This window comes from Mesoplodon mirus, assembly GCF_964341445.2.
Source record: "Mesoplodon mirus genome assembly, chromosome: 6".
Taxonomy (NCBI): Eukaryota; Metazoa; Chordata; class Mammalia; order Artiodactyla; family Ziphiidae; genus Mesoplodon; species Mesoplodon mirus.
In genome coordinates, this window is record NC_138982.1 from 49,797,325 (window position 1) to 49,817,012 (window position 19,688).

The window sequence follows — 19,688 nt, forward strand, 5'->3', positions numbered from 1 at the left end:
AATGAGTGAATTAGTAAAGTGCTTGCCAGTCTAAAGCGGTTAGACTTTTTCGAGTTTAGGAAGAAATATAGGTGTTTGTGTGGAATTAAAGATGTGTAAATGCTAACAAATGAAAATGTAAAGAAAATAAGGACTTCCCTGGCGGTCCAGTGGTTGAGACACTGCGCTTCCATTGCAGGGGGCACGGGGCACGGGTTTGATCCCTGGTGGGGGAACTAAGATCCCACATGCTGCCTGGACCAAAAAAAAAAAAAAGGAAATAAAGGTGTGGGAACTCTGCGCTGCAGGTTTGCCATCTCGGGGCAGTTCACGACTGCGGTCAACTAGGACTCTGCAACCGGGCAGAAGAACATTGGGTGGGAGACCAGAAGTTAAAACAGACGAAGATCAAAACATCCAGCAATGATTCTAGGGAGTGAATTGTGCTCAAAATACCTGTCTACTTCAGCCTACAAGATTTCATCTACTAATGAAACTCAACAAACGCCACTTGAAAGGAAAGCTAGGTTTATTCTTTTCGTTAGCGCTCATCTTCCGCCCGCGATCGCAGCTGCGTAGCGCAATGCAGGTCCGGTGCCCTGTGGTCCCCCGGAGACTGCAGGCGCCACCGATTTTATACCTCCCGGGAGCGCCGAAGGGGCTAACCGGAGCCGCACATTGAAGGACTGTTGTGCCGGTACCTGGCAATCCCAAGGAACCTCTGGAGGAGTAAGTTGATTCGCTTCTCTGGGTGCCCAAGAAGAAAAAGTTGCACTGGATCCTGGGAAGGAGTTCTCAACCGGAAGATTTGCCGGGGGACCTGAGCGCTTCCTGTTTGGTAACTAAGGGCGCGAAACGGTTGTTAGAGCTCCAGTAGCAACTACCCCGGAGCTTTGCGAGTTCCTGGGGTTGCCTCAGGTGCCGCTCACGGGCGATACGAGAAGGTGGATCTTACCTCTGCACCTTTTCTGAGGCCCCCTATCTGTTTGTCATCATGAGTAGTGAATTCCTGGCGGAGCTGAATTGGGAGGAAGGGTTCGCCATCCCGGTGGCGAACGAGGAGAACAAGATACTGGAAGATCTGGTAAGGATCAGGCGAAGGAGGCGGGGGAAGAAGGGGTCTGTTGGGGGACGTTTTCTAGTTGGCAGAAATACCCCAACACTTTTATTTCTCTCCGTTCTTTCCCTAATCCCATCTCTTCTCGGTCTACCTCTCTCCGGCAGCATCTACTTCCTCCCTCACCTGCTAGCCCTTTTCGGTACTTGCTAAAGCATTAAAATCAATCAATCAATCAAACTGAAACTATAATTGATATTCACAACTATAAAGCTTGAATCTTTACTCCCTCCTCCTCTTCCACTCCTTGCACTCATTTCTAGCCCCCTGAGCAGTAGAGGGAAGGCTGGTTCTCGCGCCCGCTTTTTCCTTCCTCAGAATTAAGCGCAGTTTGCAAAGGGACTTCTGAGGTTTGCGTAGCAACAGTTATTTGCGGATGTTTGTAAACAAAACATGTTATGGTTGACATTTCTTTTTGAGTTACTGCCTATGATGTTTAAAGTGACTCGAAGAAATGTTTTCAAGAGGGATGTTCTAGTAAGTATGTATAATGTGCAATTTACAGCTTTTCAAAGTGAGGATTAAGTTGTCACAGAAATATATAAAATATTTTTGTAAGGAGTACTTTACACCAGCTTGCAACCAATGCATGGTCGTTGTTAAAAATAAAATTGCAACCAGCTCAGGAAACTTTGAAAACCAGTTAGCAGTCAGTCTAAAGTTCCATCACATGGCAATGTGTCGTGTGGAAGAGGGTCCAAGAAGACCGATGATGTTTACCCTACTTTAGAGAATGGAAGAGAAGGTCTTCTCTCCTCTGAGAAATGAAAATGAAAATCCTCCACTTTGTTTTTCGAAAATATGTTTTTCAAACTCTTCTGACTTATTTACTTATATCTAATGTAGATGGCTTCAGATTTTGGTTTTTGTTTTAAGTGAAGGACAGCATTAGGAAATATAAGAGATCTAGCACTGAGTACTGAGGACTAATAATAAGTATCCAGTCTTGGGTTCTGATCCTGCGTACCAGCACTGAGTCCACTTTTTCTTCTGTAAACTGGAGATAAGTAAAATAATTATCTCACAGGGTTGTTATACAGCTCTAAGGACTTTAATATAGGTTAAGTTCCATTCAAGCGTTAGTTTTTGGTATTATTGCCATAATATTTGTCTCACAGGACTTTATATACATATTACTTGTAATAGCTATTTAAAAAAATATTAAAGAGCAATAAAAAGAATAATGAGGGCCATAATCACTTCACCTGAATAAACTCTAATATTAAAAAAGCAACTCTTGAAAGTTTAAGATATTCAAACAGAAGAGAAGGGTATAAAATAAAAAATTCAAGATATTCCCTCCCCAAAGTACTCACTGTTGACCGTAGAAGTGGCTATCATGGCTTTAAACAAATATCCCAGACATCATGGTCTACAGGTATACACACAGAAAAGACAGGAGTATTATAAAACTGGGATCCTATTACATGTGCTGCTTTTAACATAGAAATTTAAATTTAATTTTACTTGTGTTTAAAAGGAGAAAATGATGGAATTGTTGAATTTCAGTGAGCATTACTTGGTTATAAGAGATAGTGGTTGCTGAAAGATTTCTTTAACATTAAGAAAAACTAAATGGTTGAATTAATTGTTTTAAAAAAACTTCTTTGCTTCATTTGTAGACAGTATGGGTTGACTCCCTGATCTTTCATTTCTCATCTCTGAAATGAAGAAATTAGCTCTCTTACCCTTCCTGCCACCTTCTTTTCCCCATTAAAAATAGTGGTTTTATTATTTTTATAGTATCAAGGTTTATTTTATTTTCATTCTATTCAGGGCCCTTAATTTACTCCAAGTGTTTAGTCTTAGTTTTATATTTGAAATGATTTAATGGTTGTTCATGCAGCCACTTTTACTAAGTTTACCTTTTTTTGAATTTTTCACTTTGATTCATCTTTTGACTGGTTGGGTACTATCCATGTGTGGGTTTCAAGAAGGACCCACAGTACTGTGCTTTCAATTCCTCACATCCCTTGCTGCCAGTCTGGTTCCTTGCATTGCCGATTTTACATTTATATTCCTTAAATCGTAGTATCAGATCTTCAAGATACTTTCTCTCTCCCCCTACTCCTTCCTCCTGGAGTCCTGTGTTTCCCAGTATGGACTATTTTCCCACAGGCCTATTTCCCAGATGTTAACTTGAGAATTCCCTTTCCTTTACTGGGTTGATGCTCTATTTCCTACATCACATAGCTTCTTTTTTCTCAGATTATTATTCCCTTATTTTATTTATTTATTTATTTTTTTTTTTGCGGTACGCGGGCCTCTCACTGTTGTGGCCTCTCCCGTTGTGGAGCACAGGCTCCGGACACGCAGGCCCAGCGGCCATGGCTCACGGGCCCAGCCGCTCCGCGGCATGTGGGATCCTCCCGGACCGGGGCACAAACCCGCGTCCCCTGCATTGGCAGGCGGACTCTCAACCACTGCGCCACCAGGGAAGCCCCTATTCCCTTATTTTAATGAAATACTTTCTTGTGTCTCCCTAAGAAGGGTCTATGGTAGGTAAACACTGTGACTATCTTCACATATGATGGTAATTTGCCTGGGTAGAAGATCCTAGAATAAAAATAATTTTTCCACAGAATCTGGAAAGTATTGCCCTATTATCTTTCAGCAGTGTTGTTGGTGAGTAATCTGATATTAAAATGATTTTCATTTCTTTGTAGCTTACTTTTTTAATCTCTGGAAGCTTTTAGGGTTTTATTTCATCTTTACATAGAAATTTTTATTTTGGCAACTATATCAATCATATTTTTAATTTTCAGGTTATTTGCTTATTGCTTTTTTGTATCACATGGTCTTGTTTTAGGAGTACATTATCATTTACAATCTCTCTGAGTGTGTGTGTCTGTGTGTGTGTGTTTAGTTCTTGTCTTTTGTGTCCTGAATTATCTGTTTTCTTTGGGATCTTTTTGTTTGTTTATCTTGATGTCCCTCACATTATGTAAGTTTTCATTATATATCTGGTGGTCCTTGCATGTCATTTTATATTGAAGAAAGAGGCAATAAAATGTTATTTGGGAACTCTATGGGGAAGGAATTATCAAGTTGTGGAGAGTTAATCATTATGCTTTCATTTAAAAAGCAGATGCTTTTGCTCTGGGTTCATTATGCAATGATAAAAATCATAATGAAGAAAATAATCTTGATGAAGAAAATAAAAGTGATAAAGCACCAAACAACACAACAGCTAAATATGTAAAAGTAAAAGCTATTATAAATGCAAGTAGGCCTTGACAAAAATATGTAGTGAGATACTTCAATATTTACTTCCTCAGAATTAGACAACTCTAATAGACAAAAAATAGAGATATAAAAGATATGACTAATACAACAAAAATAAGAACATAGAGAACACATATCCCTTAAGTAGAATATGTTCATAAAGCATTTACAAAGGTAGATTATGTACTAGACCAGAACAAAAACCTAAAAATGAGTGATCAACCTTAAATACAGTAGGCTAAGTGAAATAAGCTGGACACAAAAGGACATACTGTATGGTTCCACTTATACGAGATAACCTAGAGTAGTCAAATTTGTAGAGACACAAAGGAGAATGGTGATTTCCAGGGGCTGGGGTAAGGGGAATGGGGAGTTGGTATTTAATGGGTACAGAGTTTCAGTTTGGGAAGATAAAAGATTTCTGGAAATGGATGGTGGTGATGGTTGTACAACATGTGGATGTACGTAATGCCACTGTACTTAACGTACACTGAGAAAGGATTAAAATGGTAAGTTTTATGTTTTATATATTTTATAACAATTTAAAAATGAGTGATGGAAAATTTATAGGTCACATTTTCTGATCATAAGCCAATAGAATTTATAATAAACAATTTAAAAAATTATCCGCCATTGTTAGGAACTGAATACTTGCGTGCCTTCCCCCCCCACCCCTGCCCCATTCATATGTTGAAGTCCTAACCCCCTCCCCGCCCCGCCCCCGTGTGATGGTATTTAGAGGTGGGGCCTTTGGGAGGTAATTAGGTTTACATGAGGTCATGATGACGGGGAAGGGGGAGCATGGGATTACTGTCCTTATGAGAAGAGGAAGAGGGACCAGGGCTCTTTCTGTCATATGAGGTCTTTGCGAAGGCAGCCATCTGCAAGTCAGGAAGAGAAGTTTCACTGGAACGGAATTATCTGGCATCTTGATTTTGGACCCCCTAGCCTCCAGAACTGTGAGAAATAAATTTCCATGTTTTAGCCACCCAGTCTATGATATTTTGTTATGGCAGCCTGAGCTGACTAAGAGACCCATCTTAAATATTGATACTTAGGTGAGTTTCTCAGAAATATATTTCTGGATAGCTTTATATCAAAGAGAAATTGAAAGGAAAAAATCACCTTTTAGAAAACAATAAAAGGAGACTGCTTCATACCCACACCCGCGGGAAACAGCAAAAATCTTAGAGAAAACTTATAGCCTTAACTGCCTTTATTTTAGATCAGTGTCTTAGCTTGGGTTACTACACCAGAGTAACATAGACTGAGTGACTTAAAAAGCAGACATTTATTTCTCACAATTATGAAGGCTAGAAGTCAGGATCAGGGTGCCATCATAGCTGAGTACCTATGAGAGCCCTCTTTCTGGCTTGTAGATGGCTGCCTTCTGGCTCTGTTCTCACATGGCTAAGAGAGAGAGTGAGCTCTGGTCTCTCTTCCTCTTCTTATAAGGACACTAATCCCATTATGAGGGTCTTACCCTCATGTCATAGTTTAAACCTACTTACCTCCCAAGGGCTCCACCTCCAGATAATATCACATTGGGGATTAGGGTTTCAATATATGAATTTGGGGGTGACAAATATTTAGGTCATAAAAATTAGTAAGACAAAAAGTAAAGAAACTAAGAACTCCTCTTAATAAGTTTTAAAAAAGAACAATAAAGTAAAAAAAGAGAATTAAAATAAAAACTGAAATTAATGAAATAAAAAGCAAAAAATACATGTTTATTATTACAGTTGACCTTGTACAGTGTGAGGGTTAGGGGGTGCTACCTGCTCTCCCCCCCTCCCCCCCCGGCAGTGGAAAATTTGAGTACTGCTATCTCTGTCTCAAAAACAGGGAACTGATAAATGACTCACCCAAGGGCAGGAAGCTGAAACAGTTTGGATAGAATCAGGAATCAAACCTTAGTTCTTTTGATTCCCCATATTGTGATCTCTAAGCAAACACAAACTTTTCCCCACACTTAGTTAAAGATCTGTAAAATGAAAATATAGGTACTATATTTATTGAACAAAAAATCTCCAAATAAGTGAAACCACAGTTCAAACCCAGGTTGTTCAAGGGTCAACTGTACTTAGTAAGTTTAATAAAATATAGGACATAACAAATGAGTAAATTAGTATTTATTTTTTTTCTTCCTTCATTAAAAATTCAAATATTTCTTCTGCATTTTAGTGGATGGTGTTGTGTACCTCCTGGGTTGTAGCCCCAACATGGGGAACCACAGCTCCAAACACTAAGGAAGCATATTTTTTGTTGTTGAGCTTTTATACTGCTTCGAGGGGTGACATACTCTAGTGGTCCTGAGAATCTGTGTTATAATTTCCTAAAGGTTTGTTTGTTTGCTTGCATTTACAATGTTTTGTTTCTACTCAGGGTTCTTATTCAAAAGGCACACAAAATTTATTAAGAAACAGGTTTTAAGCATGTGAGAGTTAGTTGTTCTGTTCTGTTAAGCTTAGCCTAAGTCTGTTGGTTTTGAATAGGAGTTCAGGGAGGAGCTATTATGCTGCATGTACAGCTACTTTTCAAATTTATGTTTCATGCTGTGTGTTTTTGTCACATCTTGTTGCTATGCTCTGTCTACTTTAGCTATCTTGTGGTTTACAGAATAGAATCTTATTAAAGTGCATTTTAGCAGTGGACCTGCTAATGCTGTAAATCTGAGAGAGATTTCTATTCTCTTTTAATATGGTGCTAATTTTCCCACAGAGCTATTTTATAATATTTAAAAGATTAGTAGATATTAGAAGTTTAAATGGATATTGCAAGAAGTGAAGTAAATGAGGATTTAATTTTCTTTTGATTTTAGATCCTTTTAATATGGTAAAAACTTACTGGGACTTTGGTTAATCATAGAATTTATTATTTACAGTTGTCAAAGCTGCGGGATGAAAGGTCAAGCTTTCAAGATCAGCTACGTGACTATGAAGATCGAATTAATGCTATGACTTCTCACTTCAAAAATGTTAAGCAAGAGTTCTTATTTACCCAGGTACAATAATGTTGAAATTCACATTGATTATATCATGTGTAGTCATGGAACATTTCACATTGCATTTACATCTATGATTTGATTTTAGAGATATTATAGGAGACTTTCGCATAACTCAATAATTATGAACATAACCTTGAACCTGAAAGTAGGTAGAAAAAAGACTTTTAGGAACTCTACTGCCACCAAATTCAAGGAATAATTAGTTCATTTGAAAAGATAAATCATCATTCAAACAGTCTGATATAATATTAGTCAGTTGATTTTATGAGAAGGATACAGTGATGGCAGTGAGAAACTATGGCGTTAAGTGGAAGCAGACCTAATAAAACACATAATAGAGTTTCTGTCTACTTTTAAATTTTTCAGCACAACACCCTGGAGCCATTTTGAGTGGAGGCAAATAGTCCACACACTTCAGTAGCCCTTAGGACACGATGGTATTTTAGCATAGTTTAAGAATTGCATTTTATAATGATGATTCTGAGGTAATAGAAAAGTAAAATTATATTCAGGAAACTAAGGTAACTGGGAACAGTACAGTGCATTTTAGAAATATTAACACAAATAATAAAAATTAAAACAGAGTGATTAATTAAGTAAACATCTGTTTTATGGACAATCTATTCATGTGTAGAATCTCTTTCCCTGATGATGCCCAGGAAATCAGAAAGCTCTGTAAATCAGCATTGGAGAGTTTACTAACTTCCATCTGAAACTATTTTTTAAAAAATGCATCAACTTTCCTTTGAAGAAGTATGTAATTCTTAAAAATGAAAAAAGTCATGTTTTAAATACCAATTTATACTTAATATAGGTAAGTAACTGTTTTATGGGTTTTTACAAGTCGTATTAGAAAGTTATAAATTTAATGAACTTTCAAAAACAATCTCAAGATTTTTGTATCCTGATGTGATTTAGTAACTAATAAGCAGTTTGGAACAACATCTTTTCTTCAAGTTGTTAAACCACTGAGTTGGGGAATTGAGAAACGGAGATTTTCTGTAGGTGTATTTCATTATAGCCAAACCTCAATTAAGTAGGACAATAGAGACAAAAGACAGTAAACTTCCTTCAACACTAACAGCCTTAATAATGTAAAAATAATACAAATGGTGATAACTTTGAAGCCCTACAAGATCAGTAGTCAACAAATACGATTTTATTAAGTAAAACTTAACACAAAGGCATCATTGTATATTAATATACTCTAGGACATATTTATAACCATCACTGTTTACATAATTACTTTAAAATTATCTCTGTTAAATAGAATATGTGATCAATTCTTATAAACATACCATTTCCTAAGTATTTTTAGTTTCATTTTTTATTTTTAAATAAATGAATTATATCTTTTAAAGTCTCAGTATATAAATTTTGGTTTTCAGCAGTTTCCCTAGACCAACATAATAACTGAAAACTGCTGACAACATTTTTTCCTAGCATATTCCATGAACTGACTTCTTACAACTAGTAAGCAACACCGACTACACTGAATCACAAAGTCTAATGTGGTGTAGGTTTCAGAGAAGTGGAATTAATAGTACTTGATCTAAGCATGTTGTGGGAACTTTGTTATTTTCTGTCTAGTGGATTATTATGAATATTTTATAATATTAAAATTTAAAAAGTTTCTGTCTTGTATATTATTCTGTAGTCTCTTTGCAAAGCCAGGGAGCATGAGATTGAAAGTGAAGAACATTTTAAGATGATTGCTGAAAGAGAACTGGGCCGAGTGAAGGATGAAATGCAACGACTGGAAAATGAGATAACTTCAATACGGGAAAAGAAAAGTGATAAGGAAGTATGTGTTGAAATGTTACTTAAAATTGTGTGCTATTGTTCCTTCTTCCCTCACCAAATAAACTTTTTTTTTTTTCCCATACGGCAAAGGCATTCTTTAGTTTCCTGACATTCACTTACATTGTTTTTTGGACAATGAAACTCACGTGGAGCTGTAATTTGAATCAACAGTGATAGAATGTTACATTTATTTTCTCAATATTCATTTACCAAAATAGTCATTGAGACTTACTATGTGCAAACTACCATGCCGGCTGCCTGTTATATACCACACTAGGCATAATTTATAAGTGCTCCATTTTTAAAAGCTACATTAGAAAAAGCCACTTGTAATTTTGAATTTCATTGTTCTGTTAAAATTTTTACTTTTCATATTATCAGCTGGTGATTCTAATATTAAACTACTGTAACCTATTTTTTTCTTTCTTAGTTTTTAGTTACCGGGCTGGGAGCTCTTTCCAAATTCAATTCTTATCTTTACATATGTATATACTTATGGAAATGTATATATCTGTATCTCTATATGTATACATGTATGTATACATATGCATACATATATTAATTTGTATGTGTTTGCATATTGATCTGTTTTCTTCTTGTGAACCTAGATTTGTTAAATGAATACATTGACAGAAATATTTTTATCTGCTTAACTACGGTATTTATTTTAAATAGACATGCTTCCAAAATTTCTATATAGAGGCAGCAATCTGATTGGAAATGGGGCTGAAGGGGACTTGTCTTGGGCTTGAGTTAGCATATCAAGTACATTATTTTTATTAAGGTTGTGTATCAGCTTGGGGTAGTTTTGGTGGAGTGACTAATGAGATTGCTCTAGGGGAGCTACCCTGAAGCCTTTTTTTTTTTTTTTTTTTTTTGGCGGTACGCAGGCCTCTCACTGCTGTGGCCTCTACCGCCGCGGAGCACAGGCTCCAGACGCTCAGGCCCAGCGGCCATGGCTCACGGGCCCAGCCGCTCCGCGGCACGCGGGATCCTCCCAGACTGGGGCACGAACCCACGTCTCCTGCATCGGCAGGCAGACCCCCAACCACTGCGCCACCAGGGAAGCCCATGTTTTATTTTAATTTGTACAGTAAATAATGTTTTGTAATTTCCCCATGCCCCCTCTCTTTGGAAATTAGAATTACATATTTAAAACTACTCAAAAACTGGATGGTTTGAAATGTCAGATGAACTGGGACCAGCAAGCACTGGAGGCATGGCTGGAAGAATCGGCTCATAAAGATAGTGATGCCCTCACTCTTCAGAAGTATGCACGACAGGATGATAATAAAATTAGGGTAAGATATTATAAATTGTAGTGTTAGATTTTCTCTGAATCTGTAATATATCAACCATTTAATCTAAATTGTACTTATAATTTTAAAGTAGTTCTTAAACGTTTTGGGTCTAATAAAGCCAATTATCCTGTCTCTAGAAAAATGACTATACTCAAATATCCACAAAATTTTGCTGCAAGTTTTACAGATCCTCTGAAGCCCTTTGTCCATTTAGGGATCTCTGGACTCCCGGTTAAGAATCCTGATTGAGAAGGTTTCTCAAAAGCATTTCAGAAAAGAAAGTTTTGTACTAGAACTATGTATAAGTATTTTAACTTCTATTAGTTTGAATGTTACAGATAGTTTTTGCTGATTTGAGACTATAGTGCTATTAATTATTTAATATATTATAACCGTTACTTAAAAATCTACTTGTAATTAAATCTGGTAATATTTTAGTATCATGAAACATGCTATTTTCTAATAGATTAATACCACATACATTAGTTAAAATAATTTTAGGTGGCAAATTATTGTTTAATCTTTTTTCTAACTTACTTTAAAAAGTATTAAAAGTCTTTTTAGAAACAGTTGGGTTATCATTGCAGCACTATGGGTCTAGAAGATAAAGAATATATGTATTATTTTGTAGTTATTTTAGATGTCAAATAAATATGTATAATATAATATGTATATGTATAATACTTAATGTGAGATATGCTAACAGCTTTTATGTTAATAAAATGATAATTATGAATATTTTTGCATGTAATTACATCACAGGCACTGACCCTGCAATTAGAAAGACTGACTGTGGAATGTAATCAGAGAAGAAAGGTACTTGACAATGAACTCGCAGAGACTCTAAGTGCACAGGTTGGTTTAGTAAAGATTTTTATTTCTTAGTTGTCAAAGTGATGTTTAAAAAGCACTTAAATTCACAGAAATACTATTTGGTCTTCATTTGACAGTTAGAATTGGATAAAGCAGCCCAAGATTTTCGTAAGATTCATAATGAAAGGCAAGAACTCATTCAACAGTGGGAGAACACAATAGAACAGATGCAGAAGAGAGATAGAGACATCGATAACTGTGCCTTGGTAAAGTAGTTGTTTGGTCCTTGCAAGTTCAGCTGTATTTATCTCTTTTGTATTTAACTCATTCATTTCAAATGTAAATCACACTGTTATTTGAAAGTCACTTTTGTAGCAGGATTCAATAGTTTTGGTAAGTGTTTTTCAAAGCTGACCCTGTATCCATTTAGAAATGAGATTTTATGAAGATTATTTACTTATGGATATAATGCTGAAGACTGGATCCTGACATCTCTGAAATGTGGGACAAGAGAAGATCAACAGATAACGTTATTGCAGTAAAACCAATGCCCTGACTTATACATGGTTGTCCAAGGTGCCTTGGATTTAACATGTGTGCTATTTGTGTGCTAATCAAAGGTGTAGGGAAAGGAGCCTCATGGATAGCCAAGAAAGAAGGACTGCAATAAATTTTCCCTTTTGAAACTGAGGTACCCATGATGGGGTGAAAGCTCAGAAAGGGAGGAACACCACACTGATTAAACACAGACCTAGTGTTATCTTTTGCTACTTTCAGAGGTAATTTAGGAGAACTTCTTTGGGAAATCATTAAGGGGTATAATAGTGGTGAGTGAAAATAGGAAGATGATGGAAAGCTGGGAAGGAGAAGGAATTGAGGAGGAAAGAAGGCAGATGAGAAAATGGGCGAACTTCCATTCTGAATATACTCCATGGAAAGGCATTGGCAAGCAGCTCAGGTCACTGGGAGTTTGGAACTCTGATATCTGGATGTGGTTTACTTGTTAAATGTAACTTATATGTAAAATGTGATTTCTTTATTTTAAACTTCTGTAAGTAATCAACATTTTGTCAATAAAATGGCCTACACCTCCCTAAGGAGGGACTTGGGAGACCCAATCTTAACTATGAGTTCCTCTTATTTCTTAATGCTGATGTTGGTTTCTCTTTCTTGGCTTCATACTGCTTTCAAACATCAAGTCCTGACTGCTTCCTCTGTGTAAATCAAATGTGTCAGATCTAAGACTGCAGATCCATAATCAAATTCTCATACAACCCTGCAGCTAAATTGACTCAGCCTGCTGATTTGGCGGAATCCACAGCTTGTAGCTCTCAGGTCATATCCTCAGTGGTTCCTTATTTATGGGGTGACATTTCCTGGCTGTATGTATTGAAAAAGACTAGGGAGGGAAACAAGAAATTGTTCCATAGGTAGTGGGATGCTTCTAAGTGTTTAACAACTGGCTCTCAACTTGTGGTATTTCTGATTTCGGTGGCATCACCTGTATGAAAACTTAACTCTGAATAGATTGCCCTGTTAAAAAATGTGAACGCTGAAGTAGGAATTAAAACATCTGATTAAGTGGTAGAAAAATTAATATAAGGCAGGAAATTCTAGAATAATCATTTGACACATATAAACTTAGGAAGTTTTGACCTCCTAAGGTTGAATGAACATAGTAGATAGATGGAATGTTACAATTATAGAATGCTAATTGTTATATAGATGGGAATACTAGATTAAACAAATTTAAAATGTTTTTTAAAATGCAGTAAATCTCAGATATATATTGATTTAATATGCTAATATGTACAATATTATATGCAGCATTTCTAAAACTTACTGATTTTAGAACACATACTCTCCCCTGACCCAATCTCCTGGGATTAGTTGTTTGATGGGACCCTATTCCAGAAAACTTGGAAGAAATATATTTTAGGGTAAATTTTCCTTCTCCCTCCAATTCAGTTAACATATTGCCATCAGAATCACCCGTAAAAACCACATATGATCTTTTTATTCCCCAGCTCTAAAATCTTTATTCCATGTTGCTTAAAAGCTGACCCTCTTTAACATGGCAATTGAAAAGTTGAATTCTTCACCATTTGGCCTTAACCTCTACCTTTTCAGCCTAATCCCTATCATCTGTCTCCAACCTTTCTTATTATGTCCCCATTCCATCCCCGCCCTCCCACCCTGCACCTTAACCATGTTAGAGTATTTATGCATCCCCATTTATCTTTTTAGGCCCGATTCAAATGAAGGCTCTTAGGTAAAGCCTTTTAATGATTTCTCTTGGGTAGATTTCATTATCTCTTTGCTCCCATAGTATTAATACTTTGTCCATACCTCAGTTACTACGTTGTATATTCTAGTTATTTTGTATCCCCAAGACTAGCAAAAAGCCTACATGAAGACATTCCTACTGAAATCAATAACAAAAATAAAATTCTCAAAAAATGAAAGAAACTGGTCTTGTGAAATATTTGGAAAATTTCATTGAAATCCAACTTCCCGTGTGAAAACTATTCAATACTGTTATATTTTTTACATGTCACCTTTTGTTGATGAAAAATTGACATTTTTCTCATCCCTTTAGCAAAGTACCAGATGGATGAAATAAAATACAGAGATCTTTAAAAAATGAGCTTATAGACATTAGTGTGTGGCATATTAATATTTTACTTTATTCATATAAATTAGTCTGTCTTTAAAAAACATTTTCTTAAGTTTTGGTAAAATAAATGCTATAGAAAAACTAAGTTCCTTTTAGTTTTAGTTTTGTTTGTTATATTAAATATATATTTAACATGTATTTTAAATCCTAGGCATTAGCAAAGATAAAGCAGGAAATAAGAGAAAAAGAAAATTTGGTTAAGGAAAAGATCAAGTTTTTGGAAAGTGAGACTGGGAATAACACAGAGTATGAGAAAAAAATTTCTGTTGCTGATCGTAAAGTTTTAAAAGGTAGAATGGAATATCAATGTCATGAAACTAAGAGAATTCAGCTGAAGGATGAGGTATGTCAACTAAAAAGACTGGTTTGTGTGTTTATAACAAATTACTATACAAATAAGCATAAAGCCTTTCCTTTGATTAAGAAACTGCCTTCTAGTTCTTTTTGTTACATCCCTTCATGTTGTGGCACTTTTAGGATACTCTAATGAGACCTTGCTTGGATGAAGGCAACAGGGGGCTGTCATTCACATCACGGGTGGTGTGAAGGGCTACCCCTGGAGTTTTGCAGTGCCCAACTTGACTGTCACACATAGTGTTCTGTAAGTGACCCAAGGCAAAAGACTCCTGAAAGGTCTAGGCTGGAAATCATAATTATAAGATAACCGGCAAATGAGCAAATGTGAAGATGAATTATTGACATCGGTGATAACTTGAAGTGTCCTTCCAGTGCTACATGTGTATGGTGGTTTTAACTCTCAAATTCTAGGTGGAACTACCTGCTGAAGTTCAGTTTCTTACCTTGTTAAGAGAAAATATTTCAATGTGGTAGTGGGACAATATAGTGGTATAATGTCTTTAAACAGACTAAGAGAGAATAAAATTCTCCTGCTTTGTTCTTTTCTTTTTTTGAGCATACATGCCAACTAGATTATTCCATAGGGAGAGTTAGCAATCCCCTTAGTTAGCAATAAAGGGATATTTATGAAATTTGTGCCTTGAGGCCATGTTATCTGAAGTTACTGCTATTTGGGTGGGAAACTGGAATATTGCAGAGCATTTTATTATATAAGTTGTTATACTTTATATTCCTGATAAAGACGGAAAGATTTTTTTTCTGTCTGAAGAAAATAATTAAGATCTTGAAAAAGTAAAATAAGTGAATTTCTTACATAAATTAAATGTCACTGCTAATAGCTCATTCTCAAAAATTTTTAAGTTTAAACCAATTACAGAAAAGAATGCAGGTATTCATTCATTTATAATTTGCTTATTGAGATAGAATTCACATATCAAATACACCCTTTCGAAGTGTACAATTCAATGGTTTTTAGTATTTCCCAGAGTTGTGAAACCATTACCACTAATTTTAGAGTATTTTTGTCTTTCAAAAAGAAATCCCATACCCATTAGCAATCACTTTCCTTTCTCCCCTCCTACCAGGCCCTGGCAACTCCTGATCTACTTTCTGTCTCTATGATTTGCCTATTTTGGACATCATACAATATGGTGCATTTTGTGTCATGATTCTTTTACTTACACACTGCTTTCAAGGTTCATACAAGCTGTAGCATATAAGAGTACTTCTTTTTTTTTTCTCAAAATTTTTTTATTGTGGTGAAATACATATAATATAACACACATTTACCATCTTACCTGTTTTCAGGTATACAGTGGTATTAAATACATTCTTAATGTTTTACAACTATCACCATCACCCATCTTCATAACTCTTTTCTTGTAAAGCTGAAACTCTGTACCCATTAAACAATAATTTCCCATTTCCCCCTCCTCCCAGCCCCTGGAAACCACCATTCTACATTCTGTCTCTGTGATTTTGACTACTCTAAGTGCCTCATATAAATGGAATCATAAAGTATTTGTCTTTTTGTGACTGGCCTATTTCACTTATTTTACTTAGCATAATGTCCTTAAGGGTCATCCCTGTTATAGTATATGTCAAAATTTTGTTCCTTTTTAAGGCTGAATACTATTCTGTTGCGTGTATGTACCACATTTTGCTTATCCATTCATCTGTCAATAGCCTTGGGTTGCTTCCATGTTTTAGCTATTATGAATAATGCTGCTGTGAACATGGGTGAACAATTATTTCAGAATTGCTGATCATATGGTAATTATATTTTTAATTTCTTGAGGAACTGCCATACTGTTTTCCACAGTGGCTGTACCATTTTACATTCCCACTAACAGTGCACAAGTGTTCCAATTTCTCCACATCCTGGTCCATACTTATTATTTTGGGGGTTTTTGATAGTAGCTGTATTAATTGGTGTGAGGTAGTATTTCACTGTAGTTTTGATTTGCATTTCCCTAATGATTAATGATGTTGAATGTCTTTTCATGTGCTTATTTGCCTTTTGCATCTCTTCTTTAGAGAAATATCTATTCAAGGTCTTTGCCCATTTTTGAGACAGGCTGGGTTTTTGTTGTTGTTGTTGTTGTTGAGTTTTAGAAGTTCTCTATATATTCTGGATATTAATCCCTTATCAGATATATAATTCACAAATATTTTCTCCCATTCTTTGGGTTGCCGTTTTACTCTGTTATTGTTTTTGTTGTACAAAAGTTTTTAATTTAACAAAGTCCAATTTGTCTACTTTTTCTTTTGTTGTCTGTGCCTCTGGTGTCATATCGAAGAAATCATTGCCACATACAATGCTGTGAAGCTTTTGTTCTAGGCACTTTTAACTCATATATGTAGGTCTCTATAATATGCCAGGATTTACAAGTTATTTAAAATTTAATATCAGATCAAAAAGAAAAATTGTTAAATATGTATTACAGCAACATGGTTATTATGTTTGTGGTTGTGATGTAGGTTAGAAATTAATGTATTCATAATAGAACTTCTCAGAAATGATATTAATTTATAAGATATGGAGTAAATATTTAATTTCTCTTTGTTAACTAATAAATAGCTAGATACTTTAAAAGCCACTGTGAATAGAAGTTCCAGTGATTTAGAAGCTCTGAGGAAAAATACTTCCAAAATAAAGAAGGACATTAACGAAGAAACAACAAGGTAAGAAAAAAGGTATTTAAATATGTTTATAGTTTTTGACTATTTCTAGAAAAATTATTGAATATTTGATTTTTTGGTTAAATAACTGTAAAATTATAGCTACTAAAGTATTAAACTTAAAAAAAATTTCCTGGGTTTTTCAGTACAAAGGCTTAGGAGCAATATTTTTATGGCTTATTAAATACACATTGGTAATAAAAAGATTTATGGCAAAAGAAACTTTCAAGTTATATGAAGAAATCTTAGGATAAACTGTTCCTTATGTGTTTGCATTAAATATGTTTTAGACATGTTTTCTATTTTTTCCTTATAAATTCTCTATAGATTACACAAAATTAAAAATCATAATCAGACTGTAAGAAAAAAATTAAAGCAGATAACTGAGAAAACTACGTCTGTAGAGGAGAAAGCTACCAACTTGGAAGACATGCTAAAGGAGGAAGAAAGAGGTGTGAAAGTAAGTTTAGTTTCGTTTTTTTAAAAAAAATCACAGCAGGGCTTCCCTGGTGGCACAGCGGTTAAGAATCTGCCTACCAATTCAGGGGACACAGGTTCGAGCCCTGGTCCGGGAAGATCCCACGTGCCGTGGAGCAGCTAAGCCTGTGCACCACAACTACTGAAGCCTGCGTGCCTAGAGCTGGTGCTCCGCAGCAAGAGAAGCCACCACAATGAGAAGCCTGCACACTGCAACGAAGACCCAACGCAGCCAAAAATAAATAAATTAAAAAAAAATCACAGCAAATTTAGCAATAGTGAATAAATTAGACTCTTGAGATCAGAGGAGAAGGAGGTCTTTTAAGAGGCTCTGATTTCTGGGGTGATTGCATTTGTAATTAGATTGTTGAGTTCTTGGACCTCTTTTTATCTTCAGCTCCTAATTCTCCATTTGCTTCACTTTCAGCATTTAACTTTGTCTTCTTTTAGAGGTATAGCCCTTCTATCTTAAATTCCATGTCTTCTCAATGCCTACTGTGTCCCTGTCCCTGTTTGCCATTCCTATATTTTTCTTTTTTTTTTTTTGGCTGCATTGGGTCTTTGTTGCTGCATGTGGGCTTTCTCTAGTTGCTGCGAGCAGGGGCTACTCTTCATTGCGGTGCTCGGGTTTCTCATTGCAGTGGCTTCTCTTGCTGTGGAGCATGGGCTCTAGGCACACGGGCTTCAGTAGTTGAGGCTCACGGTCTGTAGAGCACAGGCTCAGTAGTTGTGGCGCACAGGCTTAGTTGCTCCGCAGCATGTGGGATCTTCCGGACTAGGGATCAAACCCATGTGTCCCTGAACTGGCAGGTGGATTCTTAACCACTGCACCACCAGGGAAGTCCCTGTATATATGTTCTTATGTTGCAAATGCATCTTGAAAAATGCCCGTGTTTTATAACTTATTTCCACCTGATTATCATCTTTTTTGTTTGTGATCAAGTTCCCCCTAGTGGTCTACATTCATTGCATGTATTTCTTCATCATCTGCTATCTCTTTAACCTCTTCCAGTCTGGCACCATTTATTGGTAAACAGACTTTTAAATGCTAACACTTTTACTAACTTCACTGGCATACCCCTTCTACCTTAACCTCTTTGGCATTCTGGTAGAATTAAAGCCGAATTTTGAGGAACTGGAAAAGGCTGGTTCACCGTTCCCTCTTTGAAAACTTCAAAATGATTTGTGTGACCTATCACTGTAGGCACTACTTTCTGCTTTTACATTTTTTTTTTTTTTTTTTTTTTTTGCGGTACGCGGGCCTCTCACTGTTGTGGCCTCTCCCGCTGCGGAGCACAGGCTCCGGACGCGCAGGCTCAGCGGCCATGGCTCACGGGCCCAGCCGCTCCGCGGCATGTGGGATCTTCCCGGACCAGGGCACGAACTCGTGTCCCCTGCATCGGCAGGCGGACTCTCAACCACTGTGCCACCAGGGAAGCCCTTACTCTTTTTTTTGATGGGGGAAGAGGAGGGGTAGCTGAAGGTGGTGGTAAAATCCCCCATTTGCTGAGGCTTATATCAAGTATGGTTGCATTTATATTTGGATAGAATCCAGCTTCCTCAGTGTGCTGTTGTATGTTTAAAATTCCTGAGTAGTGAAGTCATGCAACAATCTTGACTTGAGTGGTATTTGAGTCCAAATCATACAACATTATTAAAAAAAAAAAAGTTGTGGATTTTTTTTCCCCCTAAGAGCATGATTTTCTGTAGTACATGGAACGGGATAGTATTAGAACTTATTAGAAGTCTGTAAAGACTGTGGAGTTTATATGAAATAAACCTTCTGAAGACATAATTAAAAACTAGTGATATTTTTAAAGAAATTAGCTGAATTAGAAAACAATAAGATTGGCAGCATGTGTACTGATTGTGCTGTAGCAGGGCTGGGTTCATAATCTTGCTTTTTGTAGTTATTGGGGTTTTTTGTTTGTTTGAAAAAAATCTCAACCCTATATATTTTGCTGTGTTATTCACCACCAAGCACTGACTTTAAAACTCTGCCAAGCAGTCTCAGAAGGTCTTAAACCCAGTGAAAATTGTCTATTATATGAAAAATAATGCATTTTATAAGGTTATATCAGATTATATTTCTTGATTTGTGAAAATTTAAATGTGCCAGTCACAGACTTCTTTTGTTTCATATTGAGGTTCATTGGATGCCAAAGGGAAATATGCTTATCTGGGTGTAAGAACACAGAGGGAAATTATTTCAACATTTTAAAATGAGAGCTTTCAACAGAGAGCTTAGCA

At 36.2% G+C, this 19,688-nt stretch overlaps 1 protein-coding gene across 1 annotated transcript in view; it reads left to right on the plus strand.

The window, feature by feature from the left end:
* Positions 1-822: 822 nt before the first annotated feature.
* Positions 823-19,688, plus strand: part of CCDC39 (coiled-coil domain 39 molecular ruler complex subunit) — a 49,986-nt gene continuing 31,120 nt past the window's right edge. The window contains exons 1-9 of the mRNA XM_082625982.1: positions 823-1,063; positions 7,206-7,325; positions 8,986-9,132; positions 10,274-10,432; positions 11,195-11,287; positions 11,383-11,511; positions 14,074-14,265; positions 16,861-16,964; positions 17,289-17,421. Coding sequence (XP_082482108.1) covers positions 974-1,063; positions 7,206-7,325; positions 8,986-9,132; positions 10,274-10,432; positions 11,195-11,287; positions 11,383-11,511; positions 14,074-14,265; positions 16,861-16,964; positions 17,289-17,421 — 1,167 coding nt within the window. The 5' untranslated portion in view covers positions 823-973. The remainder of the gene's footprint in view (positions 1,064-7,205; positions 7,326-8,985; positions 9,133-10,273; positions 10,433-11,194; positions 11,288-11,382; positions 11,512-14,073; positions 14,266-16,860; positions 16,965-17,288; positions 17,422-19,688) is intronic.